Source organism: Drosophila erecta, unplaced genomic scaffold (genome assembly GCF_003286155.1).
Source record: "Drosophila erecta strain 14021-0224.00,06,07 unplaced genomic scaffold, DereRS2 tig00000092-arrow-pilon, whole genome shotgun sequence".
In the NCBI taxonomy this organism is placed as follows: Eukaryota; Metazoa; Arthropoda; class Insecta; order Diptera; family Drosophilidae; genus Drosophila; species Drosophila erecta.
In genome coordinates, this window is record NW_020825207.1 from 3,079,538 (window position 1) to 3,102,471 (window position 22,934).

General features: G+C 39.0%; 2 protein-coding genes across 2 annotated transcripts; one reads left to right on the forward strand and one right to left on the reverse strand.

Annotated features, from left to right (window-relative positions):
• Nucleotides 1-2,418: 2,418 nt before the first annotated feature.
• Nucleotides 2,419-3,224, forward strand: LOC6547679. The gene is made up of 2 exons (XM_001976191.3): nt 2,419-2,731; nt 2,787-3,224. Exons 1-2 carry the CDS (start codon nt 2,548-2,550, stop codon nt 3,086-3,088), a joined length of 486 nt encoding a protein of 161 aa, XP_001976227.1. The 5' UTR covers nt 2,419-2,547; the 3' UTR covers nt 3,089-3,224.
• A 5,768-nt stretch (nt 3,225-8,992) lies between these two features.
• LOC6547678 lies at nt 8,993-14,878 on the reverse strand. The gene is made up of 2 exons (XM_001976190.3): nt 14,641-14,878; nt 8,993-9,261 (listed from the first exon to the last, which is right to left on the reverse strand). Exons 1-2 carry the CDS (start codon nt 14,749-14,751, stop codon nt 9,079-9,081), a joined length of 294 nt encoding a protein of 97 aa, XP_001976226.1. The 5' UTR covers nt 14,752-14,878; the 3' UTR covers nt 8,993-9,078.
• Between the last annotated feature and the right edge of the window lie 8,056 nt (nt 14,879-22,934).

A 22,934-nucleotide genomic window follows, 5' to 3' on the forward strand; every position in this document is an offset into this window, starting at 1 on the left:
TATATGATCAATTTAATTTGCAATCAAAGCCTCGTAAGTTTTTCTTAGTGTAAGTGCACAATGAGGGATAACGGAAATAAAGGAAAGGGCGGCCGGACAGGTCATCCTTTCGAATAAAACACAGCAAGTATGACTGTCGGTCTGCCGAGGCTGCCGTTTATCACACATGTACGCATACTTCACGCATGTACACTCACCTTTGGAGCTCACTGTGTGCTTATGGGTTGACTCTGCATAAATGTCAAAGAATATGTGTGTGTGGCCAGTTTGGTATACAAGATCTCAGTTCAATTAAGCGTATTTGATTAACAAATTAAACTTGAGGCAGTTCACTGAATCGAGTGAAACCATTGACAGCAAGGCAATAATGAAATATTTTAAGGCTAATTTAGCAGCATTGTTACGAGGTATTTCAAGTTTTACAGTTGTGGTATAAAATTCTTTCGTATTTTATTTGAAGCGCTTTACCAAAACCCACATAAAACTCAGGTATTTTCATAAATGCTTGTAACCTATCCTTTCCTGTCCAATAAAAACCGTACCAGCATTGTTCACAATTCAGCTTTTCTCACTTGCCATAAATAATAAGTGGAAAGCGTGTCATTCTAAACACAACTACCGCTTTCACCTACCGACTTCATACAATACTTCGTGTTGGTGTTTTATGGCTGTGCACAGTGACAAGTGTTAAAATAACATTTGTACTGCATTTTAAATGGCATTTCGAGCAAAGAATTTCCGTGTGAAAGTGTGTTGCCATTTTAAATTCTTGTATTTCTAGTGTGCCGTACGTTGAGGCAAAACAATCAACAAACGAATTTCCTGGTAGTCCGGTGTTTGTGTTTCATTTGGGTCTGGAGTCACAAGGCTACATTTAACCGAGGAAAACATCAAACATTTGAAATAAATGTTCGCTCTGGGCGGCGAACTGTCGTCCCTGATTTTTCGACGCTTCTATTTTTAGGACTATGCGAAACGGAAATCAAATAGAATTTAACCCACCCACAAAAGCCATTCTTGCATACACAGGATACATTTACGGCCTTTGCCAAACAGAAAAAAAGAAAGAAACTGAGTTTTAGGCGAAAATTAAAGCATACTTTAATGGGCCAAAGGGCCAGTAAAATGAAGTGCAAAAAATGACTAAGAACTTATTGAAAATCGCCGGATTGTTGTTTATTTTTAAAAACAAAAATTTATTTTTAATTAATATGCAAGTATGCACATAACATTTTCGCTGAATACGCGCGGTATTGATTTTCAGATTCTGTTGCTCGTTCTTCCGGGAAACGTAAATGTATTTTATTTTAGTAGAGCTTATACAGGAATATTAAACAACTATTAATTTTGTTATTTAATAACTTTACATTGAAAAATGTTTAATACTGTATTGTTCCATCGCCAAAAAGCATCTCAACTTTTTCTTGAGCATTTAAAACTAAGATGTACAAATACTTTAAAAAGGAAAGAGCTTACATGGAGCACTTCACATTCTTACGTAAAAAGAGCATCGGATAAACGATATATTTTCTAGCTGTCACATTCTTTTTAACCATTTTTTTATTGGCGCCCAAGCGTTCGGTTCAGTGGCAGCCATATGGCAAAATGTGACACTTTTTGATTAAATTACCGTTGACTGTCAATATCAAAAGTAAACGAGGCTGCTATTCAACTGTCCCTTGCAGCCCTGAAACTGCCGTAGTTTTTGTACTTAACAGACGTTGATAATATTTTAACTTCATTTAAGCTTTTCGTCGATTTACCTAGATTTATCTAGCATGAGCATTGACATCTTTGCTTGTCAGTTGACTTCGACAGCTGTTGAGGCATTAATTGCCACTATAAACATGATTGATGCCAAAAACTTTGGCTTGCGTATAAACATCCTTTGTTCTTTTCTTTGCATTTGATTTTTTGTGCCTTTTTTTTTGTTTTTTGCACAACCCAGTTTAATTAAACCTCCATATGGTGGGTATTCTGGGCTCGATTACCAAAGTGTGGGCGGTCAGGGATTCTATATTTAGACCACGCTGATTAGGAGCAGCAGTGGCGAAAAACGTCATCAGAAAGGCGTCCCTGATGTAAATATCAGATGCCAATATTGGAAAACATTGAGCGGCAAAGTTTGCTCAATTCTTTTACCACTCCTGTTGTTGTGAGTCGGGGATTATTGATAGATATGGCTAACTCCGTTTATATTGGCCAGCCCCTGCAAGGCTGATAGATAAGCGCTTGACGTCGGCCAGTCTGCGTAAGTCTTGTTACCAACTGGATGCCGATCTAAACTGGGCCAATAATTCCGACGCCATCAAGATGGTGGGGTTTTCCTATCAATATATACTACAAATATATATGAACTTTGCTATTCAAATGAATGCTTCGAAAATATTGGAATTACAGCATGCTGCGGATTTGTTTGTCACTGAAATCGAACTAGCAACTGTTCAGTTTTATTTTGTGTTTTGCACGTAGCTCACAGTTCTTAGAACCGATTTTACTGATAGCACAGATTTATACAGTAGCAGAAATACACACAAAGTCGGAAACATGCCCAACTTTAATGGGGCTATTATAGTGCACACGCTGCAGTTGCTGAAATCGCCGGCGACACTGCGAGAAATATTGGTGACCATATCCAAAAACACGGAATTAACGCAAGACGAGCTGAAAGCGCCTGTAAAACAAACCCTCGAAATGGGCCATCGCCTGGGATTCCTGCAGAAGCTGGACGGTGAGTTATGTGAATATATTTTTGTCTTACACCTCAGAAAATGTACATTCGAAAGGTCGCTACTTTCTGGTGAATATGACCTTTGAGGCACTGATGGCTGAGATGGACGCCCTTGACAAAGAAGAATCTTCCAAGAAGTTGAAGCCATCCAAGAAGATAAAGAAATCTATACCCAAGACTCCATTAACGTCGGTGACTGAGAAAAAGATTAGTAAGAAGCCCAGTCAAGTCAGGACTTCGGAGCAGCTGGAAAAACCAAAACCAAATGAAAACGGCCGACTGCTGGACATTCCTAATTCAACCACAACCTTAAAACAAACATCATCTAAGATAACTAAGCGAACCGTTTTTAAGTAGCCCATGTCAAAAAACATCGAAGAAAGCAATGGTAGTATATATCTTTGTTACAGGATAAATTCCTTGTCTGTTATATAATAATGTTCGGCCCAAAATGAGAGATAGTATCGAATTCTTTTAAAAAATACATTAAAGGGCTTTCTTTAAAGGAGTGACTTTTTTTGGAAGATGAATGTAAAATATTTCTTAAAATTCCATTGGGTATAATCGATTAAAATACGAAATTGCTGTCGGGCAGACGCCCTTACTTAACGTCTAGTAATTCCCTTGGCCAATGAAGGGATGCCTTTGAGAAATGGCTGCTCATTTGCGCAAACTGACAAATGTCTCAATTAGCGGAGGACGAATCCTCAAATGCAAGGGAGCTGGGGGGCATACATACATATATGTATACATATATTCGGCGAGGCGCCCCACAATGTCGCGACGCTTCCTATTCAATTTGAAAACCAAATGAAGCGTTGCCTGCGCCAAGGAGCAATTTACCCAGTGCATTGAATTGACCATATGGCTGGACACCCACCGACGCCACCCCACGCAATCTGCACCCGCAACCCACGCAACGCACAGTAACAGAATCGCTTAGATTCTCCAAAAAAGCTTTAATACACTTTAACAGTGTACCCAAATCTTTAAAATTGTACCTTAAAAGATTTTACAAAAATAACTTTTTTTAATTGCATAAAAATAACATTTATCATTTATCATTACTCATAATAATTTATTTATCATTAACTTTTGACCAAACAGATATTCGTTTCTTCTATTTTTCACTATATAAGTTGTAAATATATTATTTTATGTTTGTGCCTAATCCAATATTACAAATTAAGCTTTCTGCCTAAATTATTTTGTTTGTATTTACCATTTAATTTAAACAAATTATTAAATAATATAAAAATTAAGTATTTTTTTCGGTGCAATAGTGGGACCTTTATACAGTTATTCGCGCTGCTTTTCTTTGACCTTTGCGATGACGTCGGACCGGCGTCGGCTACCTCAAAGAGAGAGCAATGTAAACAGAGAAAGAGAAAGGCGGAGAAAGCAAGGGAGAGAGAGAGAGAGAGAGAGTGGGAGAGAGCAAATGGGAGAGCCTGGTGAAAAACGAGCATGGTGAGAAGCGTTTCCTACGCGCTGAGTGCAACAAATGTTTGGTGGACAACTTCGGGCCAACAAGGTAAATGTTAGGGCATACACGATGGCTGAGTGGGTGAGCTCGTCGGTGGGTGGTTTTAGCGGTCGGTGGGTTAGTTGAGTGGGTTGAGTGGGTGGTGGTGGTTGCCGTTCAGGCCGTGACGCGTGGGCAGCAACAAAAGCGGGTGACGCTATGTCTTGCCCTTTTTTTCGGCATACTGGCATACATAGCATGGCGAATTATTTGTGTGTGCCGCTGTGCGGATATACAAAATGTGTGCCTGCATATACCAATGTTTTCATCAGGGTGCTTCGATCGAAGCCAAGTTCTAAGCACATGCAAGCTCTGAAATGCCAGGTAAATATTTGTACAGCTTTAATTGCTAAAAGCCAATTAAAGGCCATAAAAGGAGCTGGTATTCTTAGCTTCTTTATTACAAAAAATCTAATGTTATTTAGACCCTTAAATCCAATAAACATGATAGGGTTTTTTCAAAAGAGGAAATTTTTGTCTTATTTTTAGCTTCAAAGAAATGGCTGCACCCTAATCCTACTGTATCCTTTGTGAAAGTCCTTGCTCGAGATGAGCGTGTGGCCCAGACAACGAAATGTCACAGCAGCCTACTTAGGTTTTTTTTCGCATCGCGTTTTATACCGAAATGTGTGTGCGATTTTCGGTTCAGCTTTTTGGCATATGGTCGCCGGGCTGGAAAAGTGGGAAACCGGTAGTAGGGCTAGTAACCCATTTGCAGTTTGGCTGAAAAGCTGTTTCGCTGATTTCCCTCTTCTGAGTCAAGCGTTTCTAGATAAATAGTTTGCAAACACCGCATCGCATTTCCATGATTAGCAGATAAACATATGCCAAGTTGCAAACTTGGCGAGTGTGGGGTGCAGAAGTTTGGAAAATCTCCGGCTAGTGGGCGGTATACATGCGACTTTGATTGAGCTTTCAAGGGGACTAAGTTAAACACACAAATGTTTGCTTAGGATGCAACAGCTGTTGGCGTGCGTTAAAAATTGTTGGGCACACGTGTCGGAAAAGTGGAATATTACAAGACATTACCATTTTCAATTTGTTTAGAAGCAATACATTAAGTGGTTTTTCTAAATGCAAATATCAAAAATACAAGATTTATATTTAAGTGCACAGCCACAATGAAACTGTATAGCTGTATAGTTAAAAATAAGTAAATTTAAATAAAATGTAATTACCCGTTATTAGCACAAAATATATTTTCCACTAACTAAAATCCTTTTATCTTGCACCCTACATCCATTGTCATTCCATTTGGTTGGAATGTAACGCCTACCCAGAATTAAATTAACTTTAATGAACCAAATTATAATTGCAAATAAATTATCTCATTAAAGGCGGAGAAAGTTCGCACTCTTGCCTTTTACTAGCACTAAAACTCGGAAAACGGCGTCAAGGCCAATTAGAAAACTTTGTCCAAACATCTCACTACCAAAGAGGACGAAACTGAAACCTATCTTTCGGATCAGCAAGGGCCCATTTTCACCCAAAACAACCCCATTTCTGGGCTACAATCTAGCATATGCCAAAGTAAAAAGCTCACCAAAGTCAAACTCGATTAAATATGCATAAATGCAATTAAACGCAAATGGAAATCGAACCAAACTCGCAAAAGCTTCAAGCGAAAAACGCCTCGAGGTGGAAAAGCCAATGAGATACACTTTCAAAGTATTCCGTTTATACCACAAAGATTTGGTTTTAAGCCAAATTTATTAACTTTATCTAGAGTATTCACCACATGTTACATTAACTACATACTATTTAAAAATATCAGCGAAATAATCAGCAAAATATACAACATTTTTATCAGAAACTAATTAAATTCGTGAATTCAAACGAATTTATTCAGCCAGAAACTGTAATAGTACGGTTTTTATGCGCAACTACCACTAGTTTATTTCAGTGTATGAAAGCAAAAATTGTAAAAGATATAAGGAGGCAGACGCGAAAGACGCGACAATTGTCGGCTGAGCTTTGTTTGGCGCAAAGAGAGCAGCGCACTTCGAAGAGCAAAAAGCGCGAAGCCAAAAATCCATAGACGACCATAGATAGTAAATTGCAAAGTTTATGCCCTGAAGTTCATGAAGTCGTGATGGCTTCAAACCACGGTTATGCTTCACAAAAGTGCTCACACAAATAATGAACAAAATGTTTCTCTAGCTTCAGGCAATGAAATCCGTAGATTTATATTTATATTTTCTGATTTGGCGAAATTAACGAACTAAGTACATCGTGCATTCATTTTGCAACCGGGTCCACGCATGAGCTTTGCAACAGTAAAAGAAGCCCTGACCATGCAGTTGCGTCAATGGGTGCGAAGGAGAGGAGTGAGTGAGTGAGTGAGTGTGGGAGCAGGAGGTGGGTATTAGAGAGAGTGGGAGAGCGCAGAACGAGAGGCACTGGTTTTGCTGACTGCACTTGTTTTGCCATCGTAGTTATTGTATTTGTTGCTTGCAACGTTTTGCTGCCACTTGGCCGCAAAGGCAACAAAAACAAACACACACCAATACACGTGCGCCTTATTGCCAATTCACCCACATGCACACAAACAACAGTTAGCCGCCACTTGTGTGTGTGTGTGTTTGTGTGTACGCTGACATATTGAACGCATTTTTTCATATTTCTCAATGGAAAAGTCAACTGCAAGCACCGTTAAAATCATCCATAATAGTATGTTGCCATTTGTGAGAGAAGAAATTGTGAAAAACATGTAAATTGGTGGGCAAAATAATGCAACATATGCTAGCGCACACACACACTGAAATTGCCAACTTACTTTGCAAGTATTTGCCTTTGGATTTGCTTTGGCTCCTGCTTTTGTTTTCTATTTATTTATTTGTTTGTTACTTTTCACTCACTAACACAATAACACACACGTACGCGGAAAACACGAAAAGCAGCCAACATATTTTATTCGTTTTGATTTTCACTGCTTGGAAATATTTTCGAAATGCGTAACAAGTATTTCGTGGTTGAACAAACAACGAATTACGCGAATATAACAAAACAACGATAAACGATTATTACGGATGATTTCCGCTGGCGAAAAACCTGCGACGAAATAGTCAACGTAGCGAGGGGGGAGGTAGGAAAACAATTAACAATTGAACCTGCCGAATTTGTTATTAAACGCTCGCCAGCTTTTCTGATTTTCCGATGCGAACGCGCGCGCTGCGAAAAACATATTCGAACCGAGTCGGAGAAGCCCCTCTATATATGTAGATATAGATTCTCTCTGGCGCTTGAAAACAATTCGCATTGAGTGAGTTACGAAAAGCGGCTGCTGATTCGGGCGCCTTTACTCTCTCACGCCCACCGCCGAACTACTGACTACTCTTGCTCACCGCTCTTGTCATGTTCTCTCCCTCCCCTCTCCAGCTGCTGCCTCTTGCGCTCGAGTCGCTCCTTGCGCTTACTCTTCTCGCTGTGCGCTCGCTAACTGTAGTTCGCGTAACGGTAAAGTAAAGATTGTTTCACTTTTGCAATTCAAAAATTTCTAGTCTTACCCATTAAGCGAATTTAATCAAATACCTAAAATATATAAATATTAAAAACGTAAGTCTTTATCTATTCCAATGCAACTCAATGCGAAATACAAAATTGTTACATTTTCCTTCTGCATCATTATTTTTGCTGCAATATTTTTTCTCTGTGCATAAGAGCAAGCAATTGTTGCTTTCGTGCGGTTACTCTTTTTCACTCTCTTTTAACCGGTTTGATTGCGTGGGTGTCAGGTTTTCCACCCACGGAGAGTCCTGAAATTGAGTTATTTGGTGAGCCCTTACAAGTCCTTACAAAGTTATTGAGCATAGTTATTTGAATGCACAAAAGATCAGTTCTTGAAACAATGCCTTATTGCCGTAGAAAGTAAATATTCTTATTAATATATAAGTTATACTTATATAATGCATACATACAATTGTAATATACATATTAATAATTTTACGGAAATACGAGCAAGGAGAAACAAACTAACTACTTTAATTTTCATATAATATTTTATGGTATCTAGGCAATTTTCAATGCTCATTTGATCAAAATTTGTGGAACAGGTGAAAGAAAGTATGTAAATTTATTAGAATTAGTAGTATTAGTTTTATTATAAGTATCAAAAAAATTATTAAAAAAGCTAGAGCGGCAGTTAAAAAAGAGCTAATAAGGATTCTTCCACCGATGTCGTGCAGAGCTGAAGCATGTTCTTACATCTCTTAAAAACTAGTCTTGTAAATCCGTTACATAATTATCCACTGTAATGCACAAGCGGAAGTTATTTTTGTCTGTAATGAGATGCTAATTTAAATTTAATTCCATTTGCCACGCCATGTTATGGATTATAAAGCGCAGACGCAAAAAAAAAATGATTACATAAAATAATTAACCCGACTGGGAAGATAAAAAAAACTCTTGCTGTTCTTACGTAGTTACATACGTCAATAAAAATCTCCATGTAACACCAACACTTACAAATATTTTACAAGAGCTTCTGGAAAGCGTTAGCATATTACCGAACCATTGCGGTGTGTGTCCACGCTAAATTATGAAATTGACTGAAATACAGTTTTAAAGCATTTCAGGAACTATTCTAGGACTAGAACAACATTTAAGGATCCATTCTTCCAGTAAACAATAAGATGCCAAGTAACAACGAAATGAACTGCATACTCTTAATGGGTATTGAATTCAATCTCCCTGTTTGTTTCATCCGGCTAAAACATAAGCTTGCAACCAAATACAATCGGGTATGCTAATATTTTTATTTAAATAACCGTATTTCCTCTTAAAAATGGATAAAGAAAAATTTAGTTCTCATTTTTTTTCGCTTCTATGCCGCCACTTTGCAGAACTTCTTGGATGTTTTTCGCAGCCTCAACCACCACTCAAAGTCATTCTTGATATATTTGGCTTTGACAGCCCGTTCGCGTTGCTGCACAAATTTGTCGCGATCGCGCAGCCAAATTCGAGCGTACTCCCAGCCAATCAAGTGCGACATCGATACCGGACTGCACTGTAAGAAAAAAACCAGGAAAATTTATTACCAGCATGCAAGAGTTCTTTAGTGACCAGTGCATAAGTAAGTGCACCCAAGGCTACTGGATTCCTACTCTGGCAGTCAAAGAGATCGGTTGTGTCGCGCGCATGCAAAAGTGATTTATTTTTTGCTTATCGGTGCATTCCCTTTTGTGCTCAAAATAGCACAAATCATTTATTTGGGCGCTGCTTTGAGCGGTGTCGGCAGTTTGACAAAAACAAAAAGTGCATCAGGTGAAGTGCATTCAAACGGTGCTTTCTGCCCTTCGGGCAAGTCATCTACCTCACCCCGCGCAGAACTGCACAAGAGGTAAACAAACTTTGCTTATCAGTAAAACCGAACTGTTTATGCTCTGTTCCGGACATTTGGGCCCGCAAATTATTTGCTGAATATTAAGACAATATAAAAACAATGAATGAAAACAGTTTCGATGACTCTCAGCTTATAAAGAAGCAGATTGATCATGAAAAAATGTTCTCAATAGCTGGAAAATTACCTAGTAAGATTAGAGACGAGTGCCGATCAGAAATTCAACGCATTACATGCAATAAGTCTCAAAGCAGTCCCACCACAACAACAGTGACATTTTCTAGTGCCAGTAGCAGCACCATATACACAATGGCAAATCCCACAATGAGCAGCATCTGTTCTGGTTCAAGTGTAGCAAACCAAGAATGTTCCCAATTGACCAGCCCCGACATTGCAGCAAAAAATCTAAGCGGTGCTGCCAGAAGATTACTGGATGATCAAAATCGGAAAGCAGGCAAGAGAAAAAATGCAAAGCCACTGTCCCCCATCCTTAAACCGAAAAGAGTGAGCAGTACCCAGGGCCCGCACTTGGTCCCCACAATTAACCAGAAGGCAAGCTCTAGTAACAGGTTTGCTATTCTCGACACGGACATCATTACTAATGAAGAAAACGGGGAAGACATGATGTCTGAGGATGCCGATGATGCTAGTGCCCGCATGGACGAATTTCAATCTGCAGAAAACAATACTGCCAATAAATCCCAGGAAACATCTAACGCCAACAATCAACTCAAAGATTTTAAAAAACCACCCCAAATTGTTGTTAATATTAGCAACTTAAATGACCTATTTGAGCTCATACAAGAAAAGGCAAGTCTAGATAACGTCGTAGTCAAAGCTAACCAAGGGGAAACAGTCAGAATATTTCCCAAAGACAGTGACACTTACAGAAAAATTGTTAGCTATATGGATGAAATTGGTATGCAGTTTCACACTTACCAAATGCTGACAGAAAAAGCACACAGAATTGTAGTAAGGGACTTACATCACAGCACACAAAACAAAGATATAACGGCCGATCTGAAATGTTTAGGCTATGAAGTACTTCACATTCACAACCCTAGTTCAAGGGTTAATAAAGATGAAAAACTCAATATTTTTTTCATTAACATTAAGCCCTGCCCTAATATTAATGAAATTTATCACGTGAAGACCCTTTGCCGACAGAAAATACGGATCGAAAGGATGCGAAAGTCTAGTGAAATTGCACAATGTCGACGTTGCCAGGAGTATGGCCATACAGCTAAATACTGCCGCAGACATCCAAATTGTGCCAGGTGTGGTGAAAATCACCAAACCACACAATGTACACGTCCTGTAGATGCTCTGCCCACATGCTATCACTGTTCTCACGATCACATGGCTAGTTATAAAGGTTGCCATAAGTACCAGGAGCTTCTCCGCAGATCTATGGGGCCTGCGAAGAAGGCGAATCACTTAAATAGGCAGAATCATGGGTTCAACCATAGAGATCAGCAACAGTTTCCTTCCGTGCAGATTAATCGCCGTAAGAGTACTAACCAGTCAACTGAAGATCAGCAACCAACACAACAACACCAAAATATGGTACAGCATCAACCATCTATAGGCCCTGGGGTAAATACAAAAGTATCCTATGCCACAGTAGCAAAAGAATACTCTAATACAACTCCCTCCAAGGATGGACCAGCTCAGCGACGTTTATATAACTTACAAACGCAACAGTTATCGCAGCAACAACGACTGAACACTCAGCAAAATAATTCACTTGACGTCCAAGCATTGTTACAACAGCAACAACAACAGTTCCAAGAATGGCAGCAGCAAATGCAACAACAACAACAACATCAGTTTCTTATGTGGTTGCAACAGCAGCAACAAGATCAGCAACATCACAGAAATCAAACCAATCAACGACTTGAAAAGCTCGAAAGAATGGTATTTGAAATAACCACCATGTTAAAGCAAGGAGCTGGGAATGAACATACCTACCAGCTTTCTAACAACGCTCCACACCCACAATGAATCCACTAAAGATTCTTATTTGGAATGCCAACGGCATTTCAAGAAAAGCTAAAGATATTGAGCTTTACGCGCACAATAATAGCGTGGACATTCTTCTTGTGACGGAACTTAGAATTAAAAGAGGGGATACTGTTAAGATATATGGTTATGCTTTCTATCCAGCATTTAGGCCATCGCAAAATAATAATAGCGTTGGTGGAGCAGCCGTGTTCGTTAGGACAACTCTTCGCCATTTCCCGCAAAGGGTCATAGAGACACGCAGCATACAAATGTCTACAGTAAAAGTAGCTACAGGACTGGGTGACGTGCAGTTCGGCGCCATTTACTGTCCTCCCAGTGTTAGTATCGACGAAAGACAATTTACTGACACAATACGCTCTTGCGGCCAACGGTATATGATTGGTGGCGACTGGAACGCCCGACACTGGCTTTGGGGCGACACCTACAATTCACCCCGGGGGCGTGAGCTAGCGGAAGCCATCTCTATCACTGGAGCTAAGATACTTGCAACTGGTTCGCCAACCAGGTATCCTTATGTACCCAGTCATACGCCTTCCTGCATTGACTTCGCGGTGCATCATGGTATACCAGATTCCCTAACAAGTATAACACAAAGTTGGGATCTGGACTCCGATCACTTGCCTTTGATCATCAGTATTGTGACAGATAGTACCCATGTGAATCCAAGTCCACGATTAGTCAACAAGCACACTGACCCGCTCGCTTTTAGTCAACAACTGGAGAGCATGATCCCGTTGAACATCACGCTAAATTCTGGTGAAGAAATTGAAATGGCTGTTGATCACCTTACGCAAAGTATTCACAGGGCTGCGACTGCATCTACGCCTTCTGTTCCTCGGACAGGCACCCCCTATGGAATATCCCTAACAAGAGAGGCTAGAGAGCTCCTGACACAGAAAAGGAGACTCAGAAGGCGAGCAATCCGATCTCAAGATCCCTGGGACCGCATCTTATGGAACCGTGCTGCAAAACAACTACGAAATGTGGTAAGAGACCTTCGAAGTATCTTTTTTGAGCAGAAGCTGGCTTCTATGGACTATACGGTGGATGCTGGGTATTCACTCTGGAAGTCCACCAAATCCCTCAAAAGACAACCGTTCAGACAGGTACCCATTAGATGCCCGGGAGGTGAACTTGCTAAAAACGAGGAGGAACAGGCCAATTCCTTTGCAAATCATTTGGAGACTAGGTTCACCCATTACCAATTCGCTACAATGGAGCAGAATCGAGAGACGCTTGACAGCCTAGAGATACCCCTACAAATGTCGCTACCAATTAAACCAATCAGGGTTGAGGAAATTGCCGAAGTCATTAAATCAATGCCAATAAAGAAGACTCCTGGCATCGACAATGTCTGTAATGCCACGTTAAAAGCGCTACCTCTCCGAGCCATCCTATACATGGCGAAAATATTTAATGCTATATTTAGGGTGCAGTCCTTCCCAAAGCAGTGGAAAATGGCAGCAATTCTCATGATACATAAGCCTGGGAAACCTGAAGAGGATCCGGAATCGTATCGGCCCATAAGTCTGCTGTCTTCGCTATCCAAGATATGGGAAAGGCTGATTGCCAACAGACTAGGTGACTTTATTAAGGAGCGCCGTATCCTCCCAGATCACCAGTTTGGATTTCGACAGGGACACAGCACTGTGGAGCAGGTTCACAGACTGGTTAAGCACATTATTCAGGCGTTTGACGACTTGGAATACTGCAATGCTGTATTTATTGACATGCAGCAAGCATTTGACAGAGTCTGGCATATCGGCCTACTCTGCAAAATAAAAAAGCTGCTTCCAGCACCATACTATGGAGTCCTGAAATCTTACCTGGAAGATAGGAAGTTCATGGTCAGGGTCAGAAGCACCTACTCAACCCCTTGCTACATGAGAGCTGGAGTTCCGCAGGGCAGCGTCCTCGGCCCGCTGCTCTACTCAATATTTACCGCGGATTTGCCTTGCCCAAATATGCACCATATGGAAGCTCCCAGGAAGGCCCTACTCGCCACTTACGCTGACGATATCGCACTGTTATACAGCTCCAGTTCTTGCACTGAGGCAGCACGTGGCCTCCAAGAGTATCTCAATACTTTGGCTGCATGGTGCAAAAGATGGAACTTAAAGGTAAATCCACATAAGACCATCAATCCTTGTTTCACCTTGAAGACTCTCATTAGGCGCACACCACCCATACAATTTGATGGCGTAACCCTAGAACAACCTCTGCAGGCTAAATACCTTGGGATCACCCTTGACAAACGGTTGACCTTTGGCCCACACTTAAAAGCTGCGGCACGGAGATGCGGTCAGAGAATGCAACAACTGCGATGGTTGATCAACAGAAGAAGCACCATGACACTTAGAGCCAAAAGGGCAGTATACGCCCACTGTATAGCCCCGATCTGGCTATATGGAGTGCAGATCTGGGGTATTGCTGCAAAATCGAACTATAAACGCATTGAGGTCTTGCAAAATCGTGCAATGCGTGCCATCACCAACTGCCCATACTATGTACGTAGCTCAACCCTTCATCGGGACCTTAATCTGCATACAGTGGAAGAACAGATCTCAAGGCACACAAGCAGATACAGTGATAGGCTTAAAAGACACCACAGCATGCTAGCAAGACGCCTACTCCCTGCCAGGCCTCTAAGAAGGCTTAAAAGAAAGGGCTTTGCCAAAACAATTGGACAGCTTTAAAGACCCCCTCGACGTTTGAGACTCTGTTGTTAGTCTTCCCACGATAAGTGAGAAGTTTGGTTATATTATTTATATGTTTAATTGCAATGTTATGGTACTAGTACTGCATGTACGGATTCGTCGCTTTATAATAATAAACAAAAAAAAAAAAAAAAAAACCAGCATGCAAGACAACGGCACGGAGTGTGCTCCCAACATTAAGAACTTTTTTGGTTGCCTACTTAAGTGGGTTCTTTCAAAAGGTATTCATTTAAGCTTAAAAAAATCCTTTTCTCTGAAGATATTTTAAGATATTTCAAATTAAAGGTAACAGTGTAGTAGTCACCTCCAGTTCGCAGGACGGCACAAAACGTTCTCGTTTTCCCGCCTCGGTGGTAAGATTATCCTTAGGCTTACATAGCCGAGCTCGCGACCATTCTTTGGTCTGCTTATTCATTTCATGGGGGCACTATCTATACGGTTTCACAAAGAATTTGTCGGAAGAAATGTATAAAAACTTAAGATTTTTAAAAAAGCATATCCTAAGGCGATGAATTTCCGGAACTAAGGTTTAGATGTGTTTGAAGGAAAACGCATTACTACATGTAACTTGTTTTCATTTTTCTCTGTAAAAATATTGGTTTTTTATCTATCTAAAACCTAAAATGTTCTGAAAAAACTGAGATTAAACAAACAGTATAGGACTGGAAACAGTCGGAAGAAACTTGGTGAAATTTTCCAAACCAAACCATCCGAAGGACAAACAACAAAATGTTTCGAAGGCGTTTCCTTCAGCCAACAACAACAGCAACAACATGTCCAGGACCAAGGAAAAGAAGAAGAGGAAGCGTAAATAAGAAGCAAAATTGAACCTGGAACTGAAAGACAAAAGGCAAAGAAGTATAACAAACTTTAAGTCAATACACCTACACAAAATACAACAAAACAGGGAGAAACAAAAAAAACAGTATTAAATAGGAAAAGAAAAACTCTCCACTTTCCAGCCCCTCCACCCACTCAGCCGAATAATAGAAGAAGCAGCACAAGAAAAACAAAACACGGCGACAGGCCAACAATTTTAGGAGGGCGCTTTGAAAAGTGGGCGGGGCAGTAGGTGGTTTGGGCGGTGCGGTTTGTTAGAAGGAGATGGAGACAGCGCCTTTGAGCACTAATATACAATTTTATAATTTAAAGCTTTACAAAGAATTATTTTTAAGACTGCATAAATATATATAAACTGAAAGCAATCTCTGATTTTAAGTTTAAATCACGTAATGCTAATTGGGAAAATATAATTGAAAATATTAAAAGAAACACCTTTACGATATCAATAACTACCATTTCGCGCAGTGTAAGTGGTACGACCAAACGTAAATCAAACAAAAATAAAACAAAGCAAAACAAATAAAATCAACAAAACTACGCAAAAGTAGCTGACGACAAAAACGAATATACGATGACGATGAAGCAAACAAGGATCCAAATAATTAATCGAGGCTGCGGACTCTGCAATACCCTTACATGAAAATGCATTGTTTAAATACGTTAATACAACTTAAAATATTCACAAATACTTTTATTTTCTTTTCATGTTTATAACTGCATTCCTAATTAAAATTTTTTTTAAATTATATAATCAAAACAACTGATTACTGCAAAGGAAAAAAATGTATGTTAGTGAAATAATATATTTTTAGAAATTGTACTATTTTGATTTTTGAAATTTTTAATGTTGGGCCATAAATTAAATAAAATATACAATGCGCTAAAGTCAGGTGTAATACCCACCAAGCGAAAGAGAAAGTGAAAAGGAGACTAAGTAAGTGCATAATAAACGAAGGAAACCAAGAGAACCAAAGAAAAAAAAGAGAAAAAAAACAAAGACCAAGACAAATACGAAACACGATGATGACGACGATGTTAATTTCCAGGAAGATAATGATGAAACAACCGAAGCATTTGCCGTTTTCTAAAACAAACATTTGCCCATGTTCTCAACAAACTTTTTATTTGGCCGACAGAACGAGGGAAACAGAAGCCAGACAGCTGTGGGTGGTTGGGGCGTTGGGTGGTCAGAAGTGGGGTGGTGGGTGTGTGGTTGTGGGTGGGGCGATTGCCGCAGTGGGGGGAAGTTTCGAGCAAACAAACACACAATTACAGTTACAGTTGTGTTTGTCTCTCCTCGTTGCTGTGCGCACTGCAAACAAAACTTCCTATTTTAACCCACCGCCCACCTCTGCTGCTCCCCCCTCCCCCCTGGCACCAGCCCCCTTTTGGCTATTGCTGTCGCACTTGCACCCAGCGCCCAGCTTTCTCGTGTCCCTCTCTCTCCCTCGGCTTTCGTCCGCTCACGTGCAATTGTATGCGTAAATAAGCATTTTACTATACAACACAAACTGTTTCTTGTCCTCGTCGTTGTTGTTGTTGTTGTGGTTGTTGTCCTGTTACCCAGGAAGTTGAGTTAATCCACAGGCATACTTGACTAGAAAATACCTCTTAAGTGATTGTATATCATAAAAAAAGGAATTTATATGTAAATTAAGTAAGTAACAACTTTGTAGCATTTAAATACATTAGGGCAGTTCTTAAATATTTAACTTTCTTCTTAAAGTGTTGGAAAATTATATTTTCGAATTAGCTGCATTATAATTATGAAATTCTGAAACCTAAGTCAATCAAAAGAATCCGAATTATATTGAATTATATACCTATAGCTGATCAACCCAACGGCGCGGTACTATAAATTCGAAAAATAGGATTTTATTGTTTTTTACTTGGATTTAAAGCTATTTGTTTATCTCAAGAGGGGTGTGGCAAGCGGGGTGGTGGCTGCCAACGTTAAATCCACCCCCTTGCTCCACCATGCCTCCCCTCTCTCTCCGCCTCCCTCCCCCCTTCACCGTTGTATCTACTTCTTCGTGCTGCGCTTCTTTGTTGTTGTTTCAGTGCTCATTAGTCGCATTCGCATTGGCTCCTTGTTGTGTTTGTACGTTTGCTTGTTTGCCTCTGTCTGTGTGTTTGCATTTGTTTGTTTTCAAATTTTATTGTATTTCATTCAGATGTTGGCTCGTTTTGTTTCACTGCCTCATTGCCCTTAACCCCACCACGCCCCAAAGGACCATTTGGCCAACTCGTTTTGCTCCCGGTCATATCCTGCTTTCCACTGGTTGGTAGTGTGCATTTGCACCTAATGATTATTTGTTAAAAATGCTTACATACTTGTTTTATTATCTGATGAAGGTGACCTTTATAGGTAAAGGCTACTTTTGCAGTTTCCAAATTGAACTAATTACAAAACAAGATAGAATGCTATAGTCGAGTTCCCCGACTATCAGATACCCGTTACTCAGCTAGTGGAAGAGCAAACGAAAAATTTCAGAATTTGGAATATCGGTAGAAATTGGGAAAAAAATAATTAAATGAAAAAACTCAAAATTTGTTTAACGTGTGGTCGTGAGAGTTTTGCAAAAAACCTTTTGCCACGCCCACACTTTTAAGTATTGTTTCAGTTTATTATTTTTTCCCCAATTTCTATCGATTTCACAGTTGTTACCAAATAACGCTTAACTATTTATATTCGTTTTTATTTTAACCCAAAATGAATATTTATGATTGTGCAAAACAGAATTTCCCGCCACAATTTGCACTATTTGTCAAATGTAATTCCCTATTTTAATTTGCATTAATTTACTATAATTAATAATAATTTACTATAACTAGCTTAACCCACCTGTCTGCATAATGACATACTTATATGCGCAAGTTTAGCTTTGTTTTGGTCACTTTTCCATTACATTTCAAGGCATTACAGCGCGTCGACAGCCATGAAAAGCGCAGTGAAATATTCGACAAATGCCCGATGAGCAACAACTATGGAAAAACTCATAAAAAAAAGAAGGAAAAACGACTAAAGCCAAGAACTGAGGCTAAAACATAAGCAGGCAGATACATTTCCACGCCCGACCACCACCCACAAAAAAGATAATAAATACATAAAAAACTCACGTGTTGCCAACGTTGGTTGGACAGCAGCGGAACAAAAATTGCTTAATTAATTAAATTTTTTTTTGCATTCGCTGTTGTTTGATTTGTGCTTGACTTTTTTGGCATTTCCCCTTCTCTGTCCAGATACTTTGTAGCATTTTGGTTTTGCTATGCCAAGATAGCTGAGCTGGCATTTTTGTTGCCGCTGCGGGAGTGTTTATATGGGTGTCATTCTTATTGTTAACAGCTGTACTTTCGCAAATTTACATCAGTAAGAGCGCAAAAACAAAAAAAAGGCACAACTTGCACGTAAAAAACAACGTGGCCAAAATAAAACAACCAAATAGACCCAACACGAGTAACAACAACAGCAACATCAGGAGCTGCACAAAACCATTTTTGCTGAATGCACACGAAAAATCAACCAAAGTAGAGATAGCTAACCAAAACGAACCGAAAATGCACTGTAAGTGACGAATATCATATACCTAAATACCACATAAACGATTTTTTATCGTATAGATGCAAAGTCTTTATACCGTTTTCAAAAGGCCACATATTCCGAAAAGGTTAAATAATCATTTAAATACTGTGTCACTTTATATTGTTTAATTATTTATCTTTAAACTACGCTAAAATATCATCTACTGGCCCTAATACTTTTCAAAACGATTTTGAAAAACACAATACCATTTTCTAACAATTTCAAAACATTTTTAGCAACGCTGAAACTAGTAGTAATATAGTTAAACATTCATATACCTATGCACAAACAATTTTCGAAAACCAGAGGCCAATTAAAATTATTAAAAATTCAAAATGCAGTATGAGTAAATGCTTTTAAGACTCCATAATATTTGTAGTAGTTACTTAGTGCCACCTAGATTTGAATTATTTTTCTAAGTGTTGCCAATTGCAGCAGCGTTCTGTGGCCCTGTTATTGTTGTTATTTCTGCCGCTGCTTCTTGTTATTGTTGATTGCCGAACAACAACAAATACAACACAGAAATAAGCAGAAGAACAAGAGTAAACAATTGCAACAACAACCAGTTGGGTCTGGGTTAGTAAATAAATGCGACAAGCGTATTTTTTCCGTTCAGCAAAACAATGTCAACACGGCGAAAACATTTCAACTGAATAAAAACTTCCAAAAAAAATACCACCCGCACAACAATTTTTTATAGCTGCACTTGCCGAATAAACATTCCATCATAATTATATTCAGATGTGGTACAGTTGCGTTTCAGTTAGTTAGCAGCCTGCAACAAAATGTTGCATTCCATGGGGCGACCTTAAGAAAAGTACAATGTACCATGGCAAATGGTAAAATCAAAAATCAAAAGCCAGAAGGCAGAAGGCGGTGAAAGGCCAAAGAAAAATTTGTTTACTTCCGCTTGAAGTTTTGCCAAGGTTTGCGATTTGTTTTCCACAGAAGTCAAAACAAGGGAATAGATATTATTTAAAGGACTTTTTCTGTGGGATAGCGAGATATGAAAACATATAACTTTTGAAAATATTTCAAACCGAACGGTTAGACAGTTATTTTGGAACAGGAACTTTGTATACAAACGTTAAAAATGTTAAAGTGCAGTGAAAAAATTAAAATGTAAATCAATTTTACAAGGATAAGGATCCTTCTTTCTGTAATAACACATAAATGTACGAGTTCCCAACATTTAAGTAATTAATTATTTCCTTAGTAAAGTTGATTGTTTAACACCTGAACAGTGGACACTCTGTTCCTATCTCTTTCTCACTCCACCGCAAGCGCTTTCCATCACAAAGACAGAGACAGACAACAACTAATTAAGTTCATTGCTTCTATTTGCGTATTTCGCTGCCTCGTATGCATTTGCATTTATGTACTCACAGCTATGGTCACAATAATCGCATTCAACTGTAATCCGGAAAATGTAATTTATTAAAAAAAAAAACTGAAAGATTTTTTGATTTATCTTTATGATACTAATATCCTTGTTCCGCATAGTTCATAGCTGGTACTGTAATGATTACAGATTATAAATTATATAATCTGATAATCAGTAGTTCATTATTTTCATTTCTTGTTTAAAATAAAAGAATTATTTAATAAGTTGTTAGTTTATTTATTGAAATAATTATTATTTTTCAATCAAATAAAACTCAAAAATTATCATAATTTTGAAGTACTTAGGCACTTAACCGCAAGTGTAATTTCACCTATGTATACGCATATGTAAATATGCATGTATATGTACATATACATAAGAATGTTTTCTTGCCATTTTCTGTTGCTGCTGTTTCACTGTTGTTTTAGTTATTGTTGCTGCTGCTTTGCATATTTTTTGCAGTGGAAGCTCGACAACAAAAGGCGGCCGAAAACAAAACAACAAGAGCAACAAAACTCATCAGGCTCATCTTCATTAACTTTGCTTTCGGTATTTCTGTACGCTTCCCCTTCTTATGTATACCCCCCTCCCCATCCCCCTCCCCCTTCACCACACACACACACACACACACACACACCGGAACTTCTTCTTCTTTTCCATTTTTCCCAACCCAACTTTCTTGCATTGTCTCTGCAAAATGCGAAAAACGGGAAAGAAGCACTTTTGTTTACTCTTATGCCTGCGTTCCCATTGTTTTTGTTTTTGTTGTCGCTCTGCCGACGTCGCAGTCGCCGCTGTTTACACAATTCCGCAACCGAAGTCCAGCAGCAACAAAAACAATAAGAATAATAATAAAAAAAAAGCAGCCCAAAAACAAGTCTGCATTTATGCAGGCAACAGTCAATTCACTCGAAGGATACCCTAAAATAAACCAATAAACATAAACCTTTATTGGAAAAAGCTAATAATGTACTGATTTGGTCTCAGTTTATAGTTAAGTTGCTAAGTTTATTTAAATAGGAATGGCTTCATTCCTTGCTAGGAACATTAGAATTACGTTTACTATGTTAATAATTGGCTAAACCGAAAATACCCTCTATCAAAACTCCTAAAAGATAATGATTAAGAGAAAAATCCGCAGAAAAACTAACTAAGAAATGCGAAATGGATAATGACCTTCAGTTGCGTCGCTGCCTACGTCGACTTCTCAGTCGGCAGAGGGGGTCGCTGACTGTGGGTGGCGGGTGTGTTGTGGGGGGGAGGGGTCGAAAACAACACGACTTAATTTCTGGTAGTCAGGGACATTATGCCGCCGCTCTCTTTCTCTTTTCGCAATTCCCGCCCACGCACAAACATTGTAAACAAACGAAATTGCTTCCTAGTTGTAAATTTGAACGTAAGCAAACGCAAATAAAGTGCAAAAAATTTTGCATGTGAAACACGATTGAAATCAACAATTTAGGAAATGTATATGTGATTAACTGTAGATTTACTGTTTAACATCAGAATGTATTTTTTCAGGACTAAAGATTATATCAGTCTAATAGGTGTCAGAACGTTGTAAATATATTTCTTTCAGTGTAAGCCATTTAACACTAACTGTGCGCCTGCTCTCTCTGAGTCTGAGTTACTCCCTCTCCTTTCGCTCTCTCCGTCTTTTTGAAAGAGACTTATTTCCCTTTTGCGCTCTCGCTCTCCTGTGCAAACAAGTGTTTGTTTGCTGCGTCGCCGTCGACGCTGGCAGAGCTGGCGGCAGTGCCACCCCCACATTCCACCCCTCACCCTTACCCCATCGACGAACTTTCTTATTTGATTACTCGCAAAAAAGAAAATGCCCCCACACCCCCGCTGTCAAATTGTGACAAACGAATTTGTACTAATTAGCATTTCTCATGCGGCCTTCACAGTGGGCGGCATCGACTGCAATATGCCCTGTAAACGATGACTTGTTATTTTATTTGCTGTGCGCGTATAAATGTAGATATTATATTAACATGGAGCCAAATTGCTTACAGGGCGAAAATGTTGGCATGATGTAGTAAGAATTTTAAAAGCTTAAGCATAACATAAATTCCACAATTTTGTTATATGGTTTAAAAAAGCCGTTAATGACTTAAAATGACCTATAAAACATAATAGATTATCATTTTAATAATTCTGTACCCTCCTAGTTAACAAATTTCTAAATCAATGTCTACAAAGTTTCTTAACTAGTTTTGCTCTACTTGCATTCCACAGTGCTTGCCGAAAAGTAACGGCACAACAAAAATTCGACCAAGAACAGAGAACTAAAACAGAAGGCGCGAAAGAGAAAGCATGACAATGGCTTTGTGAAAGACAAGAGGAAGAAAGGAGGCGGAAAGAGCAGACTTGTGGACTTAGGAGGGGGGAAGAGAGCGCAGCACGTGAACTGAGAACTTGCGCACGAGAGAAAAACAACAGCAATAAAAACAAAAGCAAAAATACACCGCCCACGCAGCCACCAAAAACGCAATGCACTTTGACTGCAGCAGAGGAAAGAGCAGCGAGCCGACTGCGATGAAAACAAAAGAGTATCTGGCAAATATAAAGTTAAAGCAGATAAAACAAAACTCAACAATTTGTGTAAATAATCACATTCGTTTACAATAAAATGTGTAATGTATATTAATGATGCTTTTTACTATAACTTACATGCATATACACAAATATTTACTAACATATAAAGTAAAAAAATATAGAAACTATTTTTAGAGACGAGTAATAAAATACAAAATTAGTGTACAAGCTCAAATAATTTATGTATCTC